This window comes from Bos indicus, chromosome 8, assembly GCF_029378745.1.
Source record: "Bos indicus isolate NIAB-ARS_2022 breed Sahiwal x Tharparkar chromosome 8, NIAB-ARS_B.indTharparkar_mat_pri_1.0, whole genome shotgun sequence".
In the NCBI taxonomy this organism is placed as follows: Eukaryota; Metazoa; Chordata; class Mammalia; order Artiodactyla; family Bovidae; genus Bos; species Bos indicus.
Window position 1 is genome coordinate 84,485,709 of NC_091767.1, and position 20,506 is coordinate 84,506,214.

Below are 20,506 nucleotides of genomic sequence, written 5' to 3' on the forward strand. Positions count from 1 at the left end.
TCAGTTCATTGCCTCTGAGCTCCGAATACCCTTGGACATTTCTCCTTCCTGGTGACCAAAATGTCAGGCACCCCCAGTTCAGAGAACTGGAAGGGTGGAAAGAGGATGGAGCTCTGATACCTGGGGGTGTGAAGTGCGGGATTCAGGATGGTTGGTGCCCATGCCCCCCAAATGACATTCCTGTGACCTTGCAGCCCTGCCCTGGTGGTTACCTTCCCAAGGCCTCTAGATTCAGATTCCCCACTCTCGGCCTCCAGCTCCTTCTTGATGCCCCGAATTTGCTACGCACCCTGGCCAGTAGCCACAGAGCCTGCGCTGTGGTGGTTGCAGACCAGCCTGGCCCACACAAACCAGCAGATTTCCCTGCCAACTAGTGGGTTCAGGCATGCCTTCTCCACTGAGGCCCAGCTCCCTCCAAGCTGACCTCCTCAAGTGCCCTCCCTCAGTCCTGGGGTTTCCTAGGGCTTCCTTTTAGGTCTCATCAGTGCTTACTAACTGGGCCTATTAGACATCCTGTTCAGGTCACCGAGTGGTCCCTACCATCTGATTGGACACAGATTAATATAGTCACAGAGATACTCTTCAAGGTCTGTGATCAGTGAGAGGCGAGATCCATCAATATAGATACAGGTAATTGTTTTTCAACCACTTAATCATTGTTAAGTTTGAAGTTCAGCAGTGTTAAATGATTCCACCTTGTTGTACAAAAGATCTAGAACTTTTTCATCATTCCAAACAAAAACCGTCCCCATTAAAACACTAATTCTCCATTCTCTTTCCCCTAGTCCCTGGCACCCCCATCCTACTTTTTGTTTTTATAATTTGATGACTGTAGATGCTTTATACACGTGGAATCGTACAGTATCTGTCCTTTTATGACGAGCTTATTTCAGTTAGCACAATGTCCTCAAGGTTCAACTATGTTTCACGTGTCAAAATTTTCTTCCTTTTTAAACTGAATTATATTACCAGTGTCCGGAGCAGGAAGGACTCTGGACCCAGGCTCAGATTCAGAGCTGGCAGTCCCTGAGTGTGGCGTGGCTGTGGGGGCCTCCCTGGGAGCCCGCCATCAGTCCCTCTGCTCCTGGGGTGTTCCTGCAGCACGTTCAATCTGGGCTGCTTCTCCTCTGGCACTCAGAGGACTTTCCTGCCACCCAAACAGCAGATGGTCAGGAAATGAAGGCTCACTCCAATATCAACCAGAGGAAAATCTAATTCAATTGGCAAAACATAGAGTCAGAAAAGCATGTGGCTTAACACATGTCATCTTGTTAGGTGGCGTTGGCTTTCAGAGACTAAGGACCAACAGCTGGGCCGGGGCTGGGATAGGGCAGTGGAATTTTGTGGTTTTCTCGGTGTCAGCTTCCCTCCCAGGCCTGGGTGCATTTCTCCTCCACCCGCATCATACATGTGTGACTGGGCTGGATCCTCAGCCTATAATTGGCCAGATGCTTATCAGGTACTTTATATGATGTGCCACTCAGAGCAAGTGCAACTGTGATGACTCAAACCCCAAAATATCAGTTACTTAAGCAAGAAAGACATTCTTTCTTATTACATAGAAGACGTCCTAAGGCAAGCAGGATGGGGCTGGTGTGGCAGTTCCATGCTGTCAGAAGCCCAGGTTCCTCCTAATTTCCTGTCCTGCTGTTCTTAATATGTAGTCTCTACCATGTGGCCCAAGATGGCTGCTTAAATTCCAGCCATCCTGCTTGCATCCCAGCTAGCAGGAAGGAGGAAGAGAGAAAGAAATATGCATCCTACATTGTAAGACTTTTTTTTTTTTTTGGCCACATTGTGCAACTTGCAGGATCTTAGTTCCCTGACCAGGACTTGAACCTGGGACCATGGCAATGAGAGCACTGAGTCCTAATCTCTGGACCACCAGGGAACTCTCTAAGACACTTCTTAGAAGTTTCTGCACAGTTCCACTCACATCTTTGGTTAGAACTTAGCCACGTGGCTATACCTAGATGGAAGGCAAGCCGAGAGATGTACTTTATGTTCCAGGCATCCATGTTCCTAACTGAAAGTTCAGGGTTTCTGTGATAGAGGAAGAGAATGGATGGTGGAGAGCACTTAGCCATCTCTGTTACACACAACTAATTCTGATAAGTTCTAATCATTGTTTAAGTTTAAATCTTATTTATATCTACATTTTTGTTAAGTAGGCTGATCACACAGTATGAAATTCAAAACAATGTGTGTTGAAAACTCTTCCTCTCCCTCCTGTCCCCCTCTTGCTCCTGTACTGTTCCTTTACTTTTCTATCAGGTGATGGGGCCTCCTGGCCAGCTCTCGGGGGACTTGAATGCTCCATGGGCAACGGGTTCCACTCACAGGAGACCAGTGAGGTCTCTCACGTCTCCCTCCCAGGGTTTCTTCAGTCAGCAATCAGGGGGGCCTGGGGGCCTGGCCTGTACTTTCCTGTGGCATTAAGGCTGTTTCGTCTGTCCTTGCTGAGTTGGCCAGTGTTCAGCTAATGTCTGTGTGAGGCGGCATCCTCACAAATGTTTGTTGAGTGAATAAGTGAAGGGTCAGCTCGTCATCTCCCAGGTGGCGCTAGTGGTAAGGAACACACTTGCAGATGCAGTTGGACACAAGAGATGCGAGTTTGATCCCTGCATCAGGAAGGTCCCTTGGAGGACGGCATGGCAATTCACTCCAGAATTCTTGCCTGGAGAATCCCATGGACGGAGGAGCCTGGCGGGCTACAGTCCATCTCAAAGAGTTGAACATGAATGAAGCAACTTAGCAGGCAGCATCTCCATCAGTAACTCTGGACCCTGGGCACTTACTGCACTTAGCCAAACCTCAGCTTCCTCCCCTATTAGAAAGGGAACTGGAATCCCCACCTCACAGTGTAGTAGGCAGAGTACAAAGAGAGACGGCCAGTGGTCGGCTGTGTCTGGGATTGGGAAGCAGAAATGTTTTCCTCTTTCTTTCTTCCCAGAGAAAGGTTTCCTTGAGTACAGATGGTGCTTTGTCAAATCTAACGTCGATGCCCCTGGAGCCTGATTGTGCATCCCTGCCTGAGTTGCGCACCCATCCTGAATGGCCAAGCGCCACCAGGGGGCGCAGCACACCAGAATCTAAGAAAGGACCAGCTGTCCAGGAGACTGAGCAGGGAGAGAGGGCACAGGCCTTGGTCTGAGGAGTGTGGGGAGTTTAGTCAAAGATTTTGTTGGGCACAGACACATTAAGGGAAAAATAGATCAATTTCATCAAAATTAAACACTTTTGGAATCAAAGGACACTATCGAAGTAGTGAAAAGACCATCCACAGAATGGGAGAAAATACTGGCAAGTCACAGATCTCACAAGGATCCAGTGTCCAGAATATGTAGAGATGTCATAAAAGTCAACCACAAAAAGACAAACAACACAATTCAAGAACTGGCAAAGGTCTTGAAAAGACATTTCTCCCAAGAAGATATATAAATGGCCAATAAACACGTGAAAAGATGCTCAACATCACAACTGTTAATCAAAACCACAATGAGGTACCCCCTCACACCCATTGGGATGGATAGAATAGAAAAACACGGACATTAAGTGTTGATCAGGATACGGAGAAATTGGAGCTCTCATACCTTGCTAGTGGAAAAGCAAAATGATACAGCCACTGTGGAAAACAGTTTGGTGGTTCTTCAAACAGTGAACATAGAATTACCTTAGGATCCAGCAAGGCCAATACAAAAACATGTACATGATTGTTCATAATGGTCAAAAACCAGAAACAACCCAAGTGTACACGATTGGATGATGGATTAAACAAAATGTGGTGTATTCAAACAATGGACTATTAATCAGCTATAGAAGGGTGAAGCTATGGTGCATGCTACAATGTGAATGAACCTAGAAAACACGCCGAGTGCAGGAAGCCAGACACAAAAGGTCACATATGTTATGATTCTATTCATATGAAATGTCCTGAATAGGCAGATTCAAAAAAAAAAAAAAAATAGGCAGATTCAGAGTCAGATTCATGGTTGTCGGGGTGTGGGGGCCCTGCGTGGGGGCTGATTGCCTGTTGGGTACAGGATCTATTTTTTGTTTTCTTCTTTCCCAAACTTTATTAAAGAAAAAGCAACGGTGGTTGCTTTCCAGAACATAATCAAATTTCTGGGAGTTTTCCATTGAAAATGTAGCATTTGCTTCCATATATATGCCAGTGTGTACTAGGTAGCGGCCATGATAAAATTCTAATTTTAGATGAACTTTCTAATATTCATCTTCCACCCAGTCTGTGGTCTGTCTTTGGATCAGCAGTAATCATTTCAACAGTCACTGTGGCTGCATTAATTTTTGTCTGCAGCTCTCTGAGCTCTTCTATACGCACCAAGTGCAGAGTTTGAGCAGCTTCATTAAGAACCTCAGCTCCTGTGTTAAAACCAAGAATACGCTTGTCTTAAGCAGCAGGCAAGCCCTCTTCTGTTGGGTTTGTGTTAGCAACTGCGTGCCATGTCAAGGTTCCTGGACCAAAATGTTAATTGTCTGAAGCACTGCCAGGTAATCACCATGGGTTGACTCTGAAAGGTAGCCTGGGCCAGGACACCAGCCCTAAAATTAGGATTATTTATATCCAAATTGATCATGGGCTCTGCATTTTTAATTGATGCAACAGTCAGCATTTTTTGCATTATCAGTTACCAAGTAATTGTATTTTTCAGCATTATCTCCATATCCAAGTCTAACAGCTAAACCAAGAATCCAGTCAATTGCTTCTTGTCCATCTAGAATCTTGAAAGAACAGTGAACATCTCTGAGAAACTTTTCAAAGAACTTGGGTTGGTCACTGTCGTGGGTTACCTCTGTTTTCAGTCTTACAGTTTCTGATTTTTTGGTCTTCAAGGCAAACATCGAGTTTCTAAATTCTGTTTTATCTGTTCAGTTGAAGAGGTAGGTTGTGGCAGAAAAAGCCCATCATGCTTCCTGCTTCAGCTGGGAGGGCCAGATCTTCTTTTGTGATGATGAGAACGTTCTGGATTTAGTCATGATAATTGCCTAAGTCCGTGAATGTACTAACAACCCCTGAATTGTACACTTTAAAAGGGGGGGTTTTATGGCATGCAAATTATGTCTCAATTTTTTAAAAAAAGGTTTTCTTGGTCAGAGTGAAATGTAGTGGCTGAGTTGCAGGTCATGTCCTTGCAACTCTGGCCTCCTCCCATCCTGTCCCCTGGGGCGGGGGAGGCAGGAAACCCAGAGGGTGGGGGGCAGTTTCCAGACAATTTCAGCTTTCTGTCAAATTCATATCCACATTCATTTCACCCTGTGATTCTGTGATTCCTTCTCTAGAGCACAGTTGGGAGATGTGATGGAAAACTGCAGTGTGGCAGACAGAAGCACAGCTGGGGGCCAGGCTGTACTGGTGGGGTGGGGGTATTCACCATCCCTGGGACCCTGCTTGGCTGTCCCAGGGCAGCTACAGCACAGGAGCTTCAGGTCTGTGGTCTGTCTGGCATCTTGAAGGCCATGTGTTCCCATCCTGGAGAGATGCCAGCAGAGCTGGCTGACACCCCTCAGGTCCTGGGGAGGGGCTTCTTGTACCAGCTGGAGGCTGGACCAGACGATGTTGATTTTCTGTGTTACTCACAACACAAATGCGTTTAAAAAAGATCTCCAGAGTTACAAACAGTACCTCAGAGTAGACTACTTTATTTAACTAACAAATAAACACTGTTTTACAATTGGCTTCCCTATTTGCTCAGATGGTAAAGAATCTGCCTCCTGTGCAGGAGACCTTGGTTCAATCCCTGGGTTGGGAAGATCCCCTGGAGAAGAGGATGACAACCTGCTCCAGTATTCTTACCTGGGAAATCCCATAGACAGAGGAGCCTATGGGCTACAGTCCATGGGGTCACAGAGAGTCGGACATGACTGAGCAACTTTTCACTTTCAGCTACTATCAGCTGCGAAGAAACCGCTGAAAGGTATATCCTTGTCATGACTTCAGAATTTTGCCTAGTTGCCTGTGATGACATCTTACCTCTGGCACCTGAGGTGAGGTTAGAGTGAAGTCAGACAGAGGCAGCAACTCCCCACCCTGAGAAACCCAGTGCAGCAGAGTGTTCATCATGGGCTGACCATGACCGCGTGCTGGACATGGTATGCTTTCAAAAGAGCAGAGCCAAGAAAAGTACCAGAACAGTAGGATCTGGGAGCTCCAGGTGTTGGGGATGCAGGACAAGCTGTCTTCCCCTCTATTATTATGGTTTCCATCCTGCAGGTCAACAAAGGAGAGCTCAGAGAGATCAGAAAATCTGTCCAGGGTTTCCCAGCTGACCATATGGGGGCAACTTTCTAGTTTATCCTTAGCAGATTGTGATCCTGTCTTTTTGCCTATTCATCTTTCCTCCCTTCCCTCCCTCCTTTCTTCCACCTTCTCCCTTCCCTCCTTCTCTGTATTCCTACCTTCTTCCCTCCTTCCCTTATTTCCATCCTCCAATCCTTTGAGCAGAGACTACCACGTTCATTCACTCTGGCTGTTCATTCACATCTGGCTGTCCTCCTCTCCTCGCAAGTGGGGAAACCAAGGTTGGAGAGCGGCACCACCACCTGCTTAAGGCCACTGAGCCTCCTGGCTGCCTCCACCTGTGTCTGCAGGGCCTCACGCCATTTGTGTTAAATTCTTGTGAAAGAAGATGAGGGTGTGAGGCTGCAGGCTTGGTCCTCCCAGGGAAACTACTGACCCTGTCCTCAGGCCCCCGTGAATGAATGCTGGTGCTTTGTGAACAGAGGTCCCTGTGCAGCCCTGGGTCATGCTGGCCCTTCCCCAAGTGCCATTCTGAGAACACCCTGGACTCCAGTTAGCACTGCCCACCGCCCTTGGTCCATGTGGTGTGGGGGGCACTGGCCTCTACAATCAGAATCAGGCATGGGCTGCAGACAAGCGTGGGGACCCCAGGGTCAGGGGTCTGGCTGGCAGGGACCAGGCATGCACTAATTGATCAGTCCAACAAACAGCCTCCACCCCAGCTGTGGCACAGGCAAAGTGGGCCCTGGGAACAGAGATGCTGATCCAGCCCAGCATTATCTGGAGAAGGATGGAGAGCTCAGGGCACACACCCTCAGCTGCCTAGAGCTGCAGTGACCACTCCTCCTGTGCCTAGGCTGCCCACTGGAAGCACTGCAGATGTCTGCTCTGTCACCCTAACGGTGACCTTGCCGGTTGGCAGATAGGAAACTAAGGCCCAGGGGATGAGCTTATTGCACCCCCCCCCCCCAGCCTAGGCGTCTCTCCCGCAGGCTGGTGTGGCCTAGGGTGGCCAAGGGGTTGGACCTGAGTCCAAGCCACACTTCTGATGGCCACCATAGGGGCCTTCATCTTGAGGTTAAAGGCCTTGCTCCATGGGAAGCCCAGAGGAGTGAGATGGGTCAGTTAGCACAGACCAACTGGCTCAGGCCCTGCTGGGGCAAGGGGGCTGCCAGACCAGAAGAGCAGGGGCTCTGGGCTGCGACCTGAGTGCCTGTTGCAGAGAAGCAGATGCTCCGAAGGTGGCCCCACATCAGGCAGGGCTATAGGCCCCTCAGGGACCTCACCCCTCTGTGGAGGTGACTTCTGAGCCTAGGGCTGACAAAGGAGATGGAACCAGTCACTCAAAAGCTGAGCGAAGGTGGTCTGGATGTCAGCAGGGCAGGGAGAGGTCAGCCCCTATGAGGACAGTTCAAAGGAAAGAAAGCTGGTTCGAACCCATGGGCAGAGGCTGAGTTCACAAGTGACGGGAGACATGGAAATTAAATCCTTGGGGGGATATAGCATTTCTCCTAATGCAAAAGTCAATTAATGTGCTCTGTGGGCAAGCCGACAACACTGGTGGGAGTGTAAATTGGTACAACCTCTCCTGAGAACAGTTTGCCAAAATCTGTCACAATTATGAATGCATGAACTTCTGACCAAGCAGCTGGTTCAGGGTTGGCCAAGCAGGCGAGTGCACGGTACAAGCTGTGGGACAGCCATGACTGCCATTTGAAAATACTAGAAAAGCGTGAAAACAAAAAATGGAATTCACCCAGATAGAAATAAAAGTGAAAGTGAAGGTCGCTCAGCTGTGTCCCATCCTTTGCGACCCCATGGACTATAGTGTCCAAGGAATTCTCCAGGCCAGAATACTGGAGTGGGTAGCTGTTCTCTTCTCCAGGGGACCTTCCCAACCTGGGGATCAAACCCAGGTCTCCCACATTGCAGGCGGGTTCTTTACCAGGTGAGTCACCGGGGAAGCCCAGATAGAAAAAATATCTGGTGTATTTTCTTTGAGATTATTCCTTTATTGGCTGTTTTAACAATTGTTCCTTGAGCTTGCAGAATACGTCAAGCTTTCTTGTGCCAGGAATCCAGTGTGGAGTGTATCAGTCTACATTGCTGCAGTAACAAATTATCACAAACTCCTTGGTTTAGGACAACGAAGGGTTACCCAGGCCTCCCCCTGGAACCTTGTCATTTCCAATTTTTTGGTATGTATAGTAACTCTGAGATAAACTACTCTAGGTCTAAATCTTTGCTTTCCTCAGGGTAGATGCCAAAAGTGAATCAGAGTAAGAAATAAGTGTGAGGCTTTTCCAAGCTGCTTTCCCGAAAGGCTGGGACTGACTACTTGCTCACAGCTTGCCTGTCTGCTCCCCTCTGCCAGCACCGGGCCTTATTATTAAACCAGGACTGCTAATCTCCACATGAAGATGCCAGTTTGTTTTACTTGCCTTCTGACAGTTCCTGGTGAGACAAAACTGTGGTTCTATACGTTCCGAGACTTTCTGTGCTTGTTGGCATGACTTTCGTCCTCTTTTCTTTGGGGAATTTGGCTTTTTTCCGCTAATACTGAACACGTATTGACTCATGTGAATTTCTGTATATTAATGATAACTCTCCTTGCCCTTTATATCTGCTGTGAGTCTTTTTTCTCAAGGGAATGGCTGCCTTTAGATCTTGTTTCTTAATATTTAAAAATTTGGTCAATGTTATCTTTCTTTTTTAAATCTCTGATCTCTCCTCCCTGCCCTGCCCCCTTTTGCTCTTGTGTCTGGAAGGCCTCCCCACAACCAATACACACATGCAAACACACACATCTAATAAATGATCACTTAAAGCTCTCTCCAGCAAGAGACAGGGCCTCTTTTGACCCTGGAGGCCTGGTTCTATAGCCTGATCACTGCGTGCTCTTGGGCAGCTCCCCTTTCCTCTTCGAGCCTTGGTGTCTCCTCCTGTTAAAAGCCCTACTTTGCTCTTGCTGGTGTCTGTGTTGGCCTCTGCCCCTCAGCTTCAGAGCCAAGGCACCCTGCCCACTAGCCCTCCCACAACTCACATCCTCACAGACAGACCAGAACCACGTCAAGCCCCACGCAGCACACTATACCCCACATCCTTACCCCACGGTGTCCAGGGCTCAGCTCCTGCCTGTCTGTCCCTGTGATGTTGATGTAAAAACCACCCCAGGGCCTGAGGCTGCCTGAAGTATCTACTAATGCCAGTTAGAGTTCAGGTCTTTATTCAAAGTGGAGTGTGATTCTGGCTGTTGGTGCCTGCCCAGTTACCTTGTAAAATGGCAGTTCTATCTCTAGGACCAACAAGTACTGGAGTCACTGCTGTGGTTTATTGATCAGTGACTTCATTCCTGGATGTGTAGTTCACATGAAACCTTATAGAAAAACATGTTGCAGCTCAATGGCCTCAGAGGTTGTGACCCATTCCCTTGGCAGGTGTGTGCAGAATGTTGAGCCTAGGAGGGTGGCATTAATGTTTAATGAGCACCTACTGTGTGCCAGGTTGTTTAGGGCCCTCCCATTCTCCCATGGTCTGATGAGGTGAGCCATTCAGTAGATGAGCAAATTGAAGCCACAAGTACAAGAAGAATGAATGGGGCTCCCTGGGGTTGGTGCAGACATTCAAAGAGGAGCCATGCCTCCTTTCCCAAGGTCAAGGTCAAGGTCAGGGTGTAAGTGGGATGCTTCCTCCTTATTTTGGAACAAGCCCTCTTCCCACATCCAGTCTTTGGACCAAAGGGGGACATGTGCCCAGTCAGAACATCCCAGCCCCGTCCCCAGGGGTGGTTCAGGGATGAACACGTGACCTCTCAGCTAAAGACATCCATCTCCAAGGCTTTCCTAGAGCTGTGGAGGGAAACACTGGAAATGTCAATGTGGAGCTACTGGTGGGCATGGGTGCTCCTCCAGGAAGAGTCAGACTGTATGTGAAGCCAACAGAGAAGGAAGCATAGCTGAAAGACAGGCATCATCCTCTTATGATGTGGTCATTTTCCAAAGTGTGCACTAGGCCTGGCCACCAGTGAATCCGTTTGGGCAGCAGGATGAAACAGAGGCAGTAGATCCACAGCAAGCAAGGGCTGGCATGCGCCAACAGGACTAGCAGGAGAAAGGCCAGAATTTGAGGCCTCAATGGGATGAGACTTCTCTAGAGGGCTCAACGGGTGTTTGGTGATGATATATTATATGACCTGGACACCTTTTCATTCTGAATGAACAGGCATTCCCAGGGGCAGGTATTGCGATTTGAACTGGGTCAGCTGGAAAACCCCAAGTCAAGTAGGCCAAGTTTCCAGCCAGTGGAAAAAGCCTCTTTTGCATCACATGGAGAATTATGTGTCTCCCCTGAGAGCTCATGGGGGCTGATCGGGCCCACTGAATGTAAAGAGAAAACTCCGGGTGAGTGCAACCCCTGTGAAACATAGTGGCATAGCCCACCTCGGCCACTTGTCAGAACCTGTCCTAGACGGTGGCCTGGCTCTGGTCTGAGGACTCCAGCCAAGGCCTTGTGGCACCTGGCTCTCCACGCTCCTTCTCTCTGCTCTGTCCAAACGAGCCCACATGTCTGCCCTCCCTCCTCGCTAGCTCTGTTGCTGCTAAGTTGTTTCAGTCGTGTCTGGCTCTGTGCAACCCCATAGACGGCAGCCCACCAGGCTCTCCCGTCCCTGGGATTCTCCAGGCAAGAACACTGGAGTGGGTTGCCATTTCCTTCTCCAATGCATGAAAGTGAAAAGTGAAAGTGAAGTCTCTCAGTCGTGTCTGACTCCTAGCGACCCCATGGACTGCAGTCCACCAGGCCCCTCCGTCCATGGGATTTTCCAGGCAAGAGTACTGGAGTGGGGTGCCATTGCCTTCTCCACACTAGCTCTGTGGTCCTAAGCAAATTGCTAAGACATCCAACCTCCACGTCCCCCTGGGGAAGTAGGGATTCAATGGCTCTCTTGAATCAGGGGCCATTTTTCTCTGTGTCAGGTCCCACCAGCAAGGAGACAGGTGGCAAGGTAGGAGGTGGTCAGAGTCCAGGATGGCTACCATGTTTCAGTCCTACTGGCCTGCTAGAACCCCTGGGGATTCATTTAGTGATTCTGTCACAACCCCAGGAACTGGGTGCTGCTACCACCCTGTGACTAATCAGGAAACTGGAGTTCAGAGACATTAATTAGTGAGTTGCAGTTCATGGCCAACAGATGGTGCCAGGATTCGAATCAGATCCAGGCTTCCAGACCCGTGCTGAATCAGTGCGCCCCCTTTTCCAAAGACATGGGCCACACATTAAGCGAAGCTGCCTCTTGTCCAAAGTGCAGGAAAACACACAAAAGCAAAACCATCTACTGCTGACATTTTGGTGTGTTCTCTTCTGGTTTTTCTCCAGTACCTTGTCACTTCAAATTATCTCTAATCACTTCCTGCTTGATTATAAAACTCCAAGAGTATTTAAATGGCTTCGTCATATTTGATTATGTCGGAATAATACAGTTTACTGAGCCATTTTCCAATTGCTGAAAATTTACATTATTCCTAATGCTTATTATAAACAACCCTTCAGTGAACATCTTTATGCTCCACTATCTGCATAGCTGGTCACTTCATTTGTATAAATTCCCCAAAAGGGAATTACTGACTTAAAGGGTATAAACATTTTTTTACATTCTTGCTCCAACTATGAACTGCTTTCCAGGAAGCTTGTGCTAGCCTGCTCAGTGGATCCATTTGGGCAACAGGATAAGAGAGGCCGTGGGGCCATGGTAAGCAAGGGCTGGCATGAGCCATTAGGACTAATAGAATACGGCCCAGAATTTGGGGCCTTAACTGGGATTTGGCATCCCTAGAGGGCAGTAGACTGATGTGGTTGGGGTCAAGCTAGAATTGAGGGAGGGTCAGCTCAGTCGGTAAAGAATCTGACTGCAATGCAGGAGACCAGAATTTGATCCCTGGGTCAGGAAGATCCCCTGAGAAGGAAATGGTAATCCATTCCAGTATTCTTGCCTGGAAAATCCCAGGGATAGTGGAGCCTGGCAGGCTACAGTCCATGGGGTTGCAAGTGTTGGACATGATTTAGTGACTAAACCACCACCTCTCACTCCTCAGCCTGCCCATTAAGACAGATCCCTCAAGAGTTGAGAGTTGAGGAGAGAGCTGAGGCTGAGACTGGGCGGAGCATCCATTCAATCCTAGGGCTTAGATACCAGGTGTTGGCAGGCTGATTGAGCACACTGGGGACTCTGCTCCCACTGAAACCCAGACAGCAGTGCATACTCTGAGTATGGACAGAAGGAAGCTGTGGAGCTTAGACGGGTGGCCACCTCAGGGGATGCTCAGCCTCGGGGATTGGGAGTGTGGAAGGGGGCTCTTCTGTGCTCTGGCTGCTCCCTAGGAGAGGAGTGGAGCCAAGTGACCAGCTCTGGGGACCAAAAGAAGTCTGATGGAGAGTACTGTATACCCCCCTGTTCAGTGGATGGGGACAGGAGCTCCTTTCAATCTGCTGCTGCCAGCAGTTCCTCTGACAATGCCTTTCTGAAGCCACTGGAGGCTGGGAGAGATGGAACACAGATTCCCAGCCCCAGTGCTATATGGGGTGGAGCTGGAGGTGGGATGGATCATGGGCATGAGACAGAAGAGCCAGCAGAGTTAGAGCTCCAGGGGCCACATGGAGAGAGGTGTTAAGAGAGGATGCGAGAGAGCTGGCGTGATGAGGCGTGTACCAGCTTGCCGAAGACCAGCCCCTCGAACTAGCAAAAAGTCAATGGGCAGGGACTGGCCACAAAGTTCTGAAAAGGCTAGAAGGCAGCAGTTTCAGGCTGAGAGGCAGCTCACAGTGAGGTGTGAGCTGGTTCACCTCCAGGTGCACTGCCTGCATTCAACAAACTAAGGCAAGACTCTGCCTCTCTAGTGCTTCCCATCTGATAACAGGGCCCCCTAGGACAGTGTGGGGCAAGACAAGAGAATTCCTGCAAACTTAGCTCAGCACTGGGGATCATCATCATTATCATTATTTGAGCAGCATGACTTACTTTAGGCCCCACCACCCACTGGGCTCAGTGACTCACCCCTATTTTCGATGGCTATCGGGTACTCTACTCATGCTATGGCAGAAAGTGAAGAGGAAGTAAAAAGCCTCTTGATGAGAGTGGAAAAGAAGAGTGAAAAAGCTGGCTTAAAACTCAACATTCAAAAAACTAAGATCATGGCATCTGGTCCCATCACTTCATGGCAAACAGATGGGGAAAAATGGAAACAGTGACAGACTTTATTTTCTTGGGCTCCAAAATCACTGTGGATGGTGACTGAAGCCATGAGATTAGAAGATGCTTGCTTCTTGGGAGGAAAGCTATGACAAATCTAGGGAATGTATTAAAAAGCAAAGACATCATTTTGCCAACAAAGGTTCATATAGTCAAAGCTATGGTTTTTCCAGTAGTCAAGTACAGATGTGAGAGTTGGACCATAAAGAAGACTGAGCATGGAGGAATTGATGCTTTCAAACTGTGGTGCTGGAGAAGAAATTCTTGAGAGCCCCTTGGACTGCAAGGAGATCAAACCAGTCAATCCTAAAGGAAATCAACCCTGAATATTCATTGGAAGGACTGAAGCTGAAGCTCTAATACTTTGGCCACCTGATGCAAAGAATTGACTCATTAGAAAAGACTCTGAAGCTGGGAAAGATTGAAGGCAAAAGGAGAAGAGGGCAGCAGAGGATGAGATAGTTGGATGGCATCACTGACTCAATGGACATGAGTTTGAGCAAACTTGGGGAGATAGTGAAGGACAGGGAAGCCTGGCACACTGCAGTTCATGGGGTCACAAAAAGCCGAACACGACTTAGCAACTGAACAACAACAATGTTACTCAAGACCCCTGGTTCAAATTCCTGGGGCTTTAGGAGAGATGAACACATGGAAAATAGCCCGTGTTTTCTTCTGCCCATTTCCCTATTTCATGATCCATGCAGGTCTCTAGAGCCATGCGGACCCTCTCTTTCTTTACAAACCAAAGTCAGTCCTGCTCTGAGACACGAAAAGAGGGCTCGTTCAGTGGGTCTCCGGTGGTGGACACAAGCATCATCTCTTTCGTGCAACCAGGAGTTTTGCCACACTCCATCTACTTCCATCAGAGACTGAGAATGAAGGGCAGGCTGTGACCAAGGATGATGGTTGGGGTGAATGTGCTGCTTCAGCTCCGGAGTTTACCACAACTCCTGCTGAGGTTGAAGGCTGGTCTGAAGGTGTGCAGGTGCCCTCTGCGCCCACCTAGTAGTTCCCACTGAGACTGATCTGCTCTCCCACAGCTCAGGCCACTGAATGGGTAGGAATGATCATTGAATGGTCTTAGCTGTTCTTCTTCAGACTCTTAACCATAAAATGGAAATAAACTATTTCTAAAAGTTGAATCCATTAAAAAAAAAAAAAGCCTGGGGTCAGGAACTGAGCTGTGCAGTTTGGGGGTGGTCCCTGATGGGAGACTGAGGGCTGACAGCATCTCCCACACCTGGAGGCAGGCTCACTTCACAGCAGGGTCATAGGGAGAGGATTTCAAACACTTGCACATTCAGGATATCTGAGGGCTAAAGCCGTGTTCTCTGGACTGAACCAACAAGGATATATAATGTAGCATCTGGTATGAGCCAAGCTGAGTAAAGTTAAATAAATTTAAGTAACTCACTGCATAGGGGAAAAAGGTTTGAATCGTTATTCAGTTATTTGATGCAAGCCTGATGAGCATCTCCTGAGTGGCAAGATGTGCCTGCTACGGGTGGTGCAGTGGAAGTCATACTTGTTGTTGTTTAGTTGCCAAGCCATGTCCGACTCTCTGTGACCCCATGAACTGTAGTACACCAGGCTTCCCTTCCCTTCCTGGAGTTGTTGATAGACAGGGAAGCCTGGTGGGCTGCAGTCCATGGGTCGCAGAGAGTGAGCGCTCATGACTGAGCGACTGAACTGAACTGAGGCTTACCTGTCCTTCACTATCTCCCTGAATTTGCTCAAATTCATGTCTGTTGAGTCAATGGTGCCATCTGCATCTGCATATGCTGAATGGAAGAAGCCAGTCACAAAGCACTGTAGTATGATTCGATTTCTATGTGATGGAGCTGTTATTTAGTTGCTAAGTCATGTCTGACTTTTTTGCGGCCCCATGGACTGTAGCCCATCAGGCTCCTCTCTCCATGGGATCTTCCAGGCAAGAATACTGCAGTGGGTTGCCATTTCTGTCTCCAAGGGATCTTCCTGATCCAGGGATGGAACTTGCATCTCTGGCATTGGCAGGCAGATTCTTTACCACTGAGCCACTAGGAAAGCTCATATGTGATGTTATGAATTAACAAATCTATAGAGATAGAAAGTAGATCACTGCTAGCCTGGGACTGAGAGAGGGGTAATGTGGAGTGACTGCTAATGGGCATGGGTTTCTTTTGGAAGTGATAAAAATGTTCTGTAATTAGACAGTGGTGATGGTCACACAACTCTGTGAATGTAGTAAAAATCACTGACATGTACACTCTAAAACAGTGAATTTCATGGTAACTAAATTATATCCTAATAAAGTTGTTATTTAAAAAAATCAACACATATTTTCAAATTTGGGAGTAAAAGAAATGTTATATCATTATAAAAGAAGAAAACAATGCGTTATAGAACTGCTCGGCTCCCACTGGATGGGGAGACTTCCCCAAGGAGCCAAAGCACGCCCCACCATTTGCCCTCAGTTGCCGGAGGCTCCAGGGCCTTGGAGCTCAAGCTTGGGAGTCCCATATACCCCGACTCCATCTCCCTGTCCTAGCAAACTTCCTTCAGTCCCTGAGAAGTTTGCCCTGCCCCCATCACCCCAACTCTGCTCTCCTGACACAGTCCCCCCTTTTGCCCCATCCCCTTTATGGGACCTGGCTCTCCACTATTTCACCTGTGCCTGAGGTGGACCCCACATAGTCTTCAAGTGAGGGACCACCTCCCCATGCAGTAGCCTGTGGGGGGCACTCAGGGAAGTGGCCTGGCTGCACTGGGTCTGACCACTGGACTGACCCCAGGCTGTCTGAGCCCACTTAAAGGCAGGTCCACCCTCAAAAGTACCTGTTGACTGGGCTCCCTGGGGGCAAGCCCAGACCCTGACCCTCCTATCAGTGGGCTGTGCTGGGAACTGGTTGGAGCAGAGGCAGAGGGTAGGCCTTGTCTCCATTCCTCCCTGCTTCTGTAAGCATTTGTTGGACACCAGCTGTGCATTAACCATTATGTTCATCTCATGGATGAGCAAACTGCAGCCTGTCCACTAGCTGCTTAGCTGTGTACTCATGGGTCATGGGTTAGCAGAGAGAGTGAGCTCCCTGTCACGAGAGTCAGGCAAGCAGGGCTGCCCAAAAGTACTCCTAAGGGCGCAGAAAGCAAGCACAGGGCACTCGGTCAGGGACAGGTTCTCTTCGATTCCCCAGCATTTAGGTTGCCCCTTCGATGTGTGGGGATACTTGCTGCCATATTATGTACATTTGTCAGGTGTGGGTGGGCAGCGGTCTGCCAGCGATTACATGAATTGTCTGTCATCTCCTCCATCACCGGGCAGACATGATGCCCACATGCCACCAGCATGTCCTAGGGTGCACGGAGGAAGCCAGACTGACTTACATGCGTATGTCTGGAATATGCTTAGCTTCATCTGTTGATAGGCCTGGGCTCGTCCGTCACGGACAAGCTTGAAACGGATAGGCTTGTAATTCAGGATGTCTTCCTAGACTGACTGAATCTTGATGAAATCGGCAGCCTTTCCAAAAGGCGGACAAACTAGGATGGTCAAGCCATTTCTGCAAGGGGGATAATAACAGACCATTCGCGGCCAGCAGTCCGGTGGGGCATTCCCAAGATCCTCAGAGGCCAGCAGCGCCCCCTGGAGGGGGAACAAGAGGGCCGCAGCGGGCCTGCGCGGCCCCGGGGCTGGCCTGCAGGTGGCCGCGCGCGCCCGAGGACAGGTGGGCGTGCCAGGCCCCGCCCCGCCGCGCCGGCCGGGGGCGGGCAGCCGAATGCCCCGCCCTCCTCGCGCGCCGGGTCGGATCCCGTGCCGGAGCGCAGCCGCGCGGAGCCGGAGCAGCACGCGGGAGCGCGGCCCCGGCGCGGGCTGGCCAGAGGGAGTAGCGTCGCGCCCTGGTGCCGAGGGTGACCCGGGCCTGGAGCGCGGACCCGAGCTACCCAGACCGAGCGCGGATCCCGGCCTAAGAGCGGCCTCGCCCGCCCCTGCTGCCGGGCCGTGGGCATGGACGGCGCCCGTTCGCCCTGTGAGTGCAGAGCCCCCCGCCCGCTGCCTTTGTGTGCGCGCCGCGTCGCCGCAGCCCCCTCCCCGCGCGCCCCTCCTGCGCCCCGGGCCGCGTCCTTTGTGGAGCCGCCGCCTGGCCAGTACCTCCTTCTTCCCCAATCTCCTTCACCCCTCCCCGGCCCAGGGTTGAGCAGGGCACGGGGCCCCCACTCCCCCAGCCCCGGCCTCCCGGTCCCGTCTTCACCATCTCCACCTCCCAGGGACATCCCAATAGGCCCCTTTCCCCGCGGTTGGGCAGGGCACAGGTGTGCTCTCCGCGGCCTCCCGGTCCCCTCTGCAGCCTTCCCTGGTCCCTCGTGAGACAGCCCTGCAGGGCTTCTCCGCGGCCCAGGCCTGAGCAGGGCACGGCCCCCTCCCACCCAACCCGGCCTCCGGGTCGGGTCTGCAGCCACTCCCCACGGACAGCTCGGCAGGTCCCTCCGCTGCCAGGGAGGGCAGGGTGCGGACTCCGGGGCGGTGCTGTTTCATCCCGCGGCCCGGGCAGGTGCGGCGAGGCCGTCACTCACACGGCCCTGTGTGTCCTTGCCCGCAGAGATGGACGACGATGGCGGCCGCCGAAACGCCCCGGGCGCACTGATGGAGGCCGGGCGCGGTGCGGGTCCCGCGGGCATGGCGGAGCCCGCGGCACTGCCGCGGGTGCGGGCGGCGCGGCCGGGGCCCCAGCGCTTCCTGCGGCGCAGCGTGGTGGAGTCTGATCAGGAGGAGCCGCCGGGCCTGGAGGCTGCCGAGGCGCCGGGCGCGCAGCCCCCGCAGCCGCTGCAGCGCAGGGTGCTGCTGCTATGCAAGACGCGCCGCCTCATCGCCGAGCGCGCCCGAGGTCGCCCGGCCGCCCCATTGCCTGCCGCGCCTGCTGCGCCGCCGAGCAACCTTGCCGACCCCGGCCTGGAGCCGGCCGGCGCGCAGGAACCCGGCCCGGACCCCGCGCCAGCTCCGGTGCCCGCCCCCGACGGCGGTCCCCGTGAGGAGATAGCGGCCACGAGGAAGGAGGACGCGGGGGCTCCCGAGGCCAGGCCGGAGCTCGGGCGCGCACGTCGGGAGGAGCCCGAGGAGGAGGAAGACGACGAGGACGACCTGAAGGCTGTGGCCACTTCCCTGGATGGCCGGTTCCTCAAGTTTGACATTGAGCTTGGCCGCGGCTCTTTCAAGACGGTCTATAAAGGGCTGGATACGGAGACCTGGGTGGAGGTAGCCTGGTGCGAGCTGCAGGTGAGGGATGCGCTGGCCGCAGGTGGGTGGTGGGTGAGTGCAGTTCCGGCATGGCGCCATGCCTGGCTTAAGCCAACCTTGGCGGCGGCCGTCTGTCTGCCACCCTCTGTGTGGGTGGGTGGTTGTGCTGGCGGTCTGTGTGGTGAAGATTTGGGTGATGGAAGTCGGACCTCCCAGTGTGTGGTGTGTGACTGTGGCACGATGTGAGCCCATGATGAAGAGTGGGCACTTGGAGGGCGTGTCTTGCAGTGTGTGTTAGTGCTGCTCTCCTGGGCTGTACTGACACAGGCAGTGGCTTTGCTAACTTGCTGTGGGGGCTTCAGAGCCCTGTGTCCAGGTGGTCACAGGGTGGTTTGAGGGACTCTCAGCTGCTCTTACATGAACACCTTGCTGTATCTTGCAGAGTGTAGATGGCCTAGTTGGGGATATCTGAGGGGCTTCCTTTGACCTGGGGTCTGTTTACAGTGAGGCACGGGGGACAAAACCTGGAGGTGTTGTCACTAGTTAGCTCACCACATGGATGTGTGAGAAGTCCTAAAGTCAAGTCATGCAAAATGCAGGTGGGGTTTGGTTTGGTTTGGTTTTTGTTTTTGTGGATAGAAAGGCTCTGGACATGCATTTTTCATAACCTTGCCCTCCCGTTGGCTGTGTCAGCCCCAGCCCTAGAAGATTATATAAATGGTAACTCAAGCTGCCCTGGGCCAGTCCTGGAAGCTGGGGCAGCGCCTGTCACAGTGGGTGTTTATGGGCCCTCCCTTGTTTGGGGGAACAGCTGTCAGGCACTGGGCTGGCCTATGCGAGAGCTGGCCGTCCGGGTGTAAGCCTACCTCAGCACCCTGTAAAGTTATAATAGCTGGGCCTGCCAGTCCTGACGCAGGCTGCCTGCCACACTGCAGGCAGCTTTCCTTTTTGGCTCAGAAATGGGATTTGGTTGCTTTGTCCTCTGGGCCCCTGCAGGGTGGCCTGTGTGTGTGTGTGTGTGTGTGGAGCTGGCTAATGTGTCCAGTGTCCACCTGTCCTCAGCCTTTCTCCTGACACAAAGAGCTCTGGAGCCTACCCTTCCCCACAGCTCCTTGGTTCTTCTGTGGAAATACAGATTTTTCATGGTGAAGCCAGTGGTGTTCTATTGAGACCCTTTCCCTCATGGCTGCAGATTCTGGGCCCTGCTGAGGGCTGGCCTCAGTGGTCTGTGGTCTGGGGCCCTCGGGATGGTGTGCTGGGGGATAGCACAGTCGTGAGCTGGGCATCACTGCTGTGTGTGAACACACAGGAGAGAGGGGACCCGGAAGGGGAAGATGGGAGAGGAAAAAGGACTCCTGATTCTAGAGTGCGGTCATGTGCCTTCCCTCCCTCCCTTCTTACTCTTGCCAAGTGGCCTGGTGTGGTGCTCCGCCACGGAATGCCTCTGCAGGGTAGAGGACAGGAGTGGGGGTGCTGCAGCAGGCAGGAGCTGAGTTAGACCTCAGCAGCAAAGCCCAGCTGATCTGGTTGAGGTGCTGCAGGCTCATGTGACCCTTGAAGGAGGTTGTTAATTCCCATTCCCTTTAAGGCAAGGCAAGCTGTTCTGCCTCTGGGTCCCTGAGCAGAGTGGCACCAGAGTGTAGCTATCCAGGGGGGCCTTTCCTCCAGTCCTCTTGGTGGGAGTGGGAAGGTGGGAGATTGGGCTTCTACTCTGTCTAGTTTTGCTTCTTCTACAGTAATTACTGGGGGCCCCACGCCAGCCAGAAAACTGTTCCTGTGTCTCCCCTAA

The 20,506-nt window shown here is 51.5% G+C and overlaps 1 protein-coding gene and 1 pseudogene across 9 annotated transcripts in view; one reads left to right on the plus strand and one right to left on the minus strand.

The window, feature by feature from the left end:
• Window positions 1–4,231: 4,231 nt before the first annotated feature.
• LOC109562574 (RNA transcription, translation and transport factor protein-like) lies at window positions 4,232–6,079 on the minus strand (annotated as a pseudogene).
• Window positions 6,080–17,293: 11,214 nt separating this feature from the next.
• The window catches only part of WNK2 (WNK lysine deficient protein kinase 2), a 147,000-nt gene continuing 143,787 nt past the window's right edge, over window positions 17,294–20,506 (plus strand). For 6 of the 9 annotated variants that reach the window (XM_019966595.2, XM_070795142.1, XM_019966596.2 and 3 more), the window contains exons 1-2: window positions 17,295–17,512; window positions 18,083–18,756. In XM_019966595.2, coding sequence (XP_019822154.2) covers window positions 18,085–18,756 — 672 coding nt within the window. In that variant the 5' untranslated portion in view covers window positions 17,295–17,512; window positions 18,083–18,084. Of the gene's footprint in view, window positions 17,513–18,082; window positions 18,757–20,506 lie in introns of all 9 variants that reach the window. The other 3 variants (XM_070795145.1, XM_070795147.1, XM_070795146.1) reach the window with 2 other exon arrangements.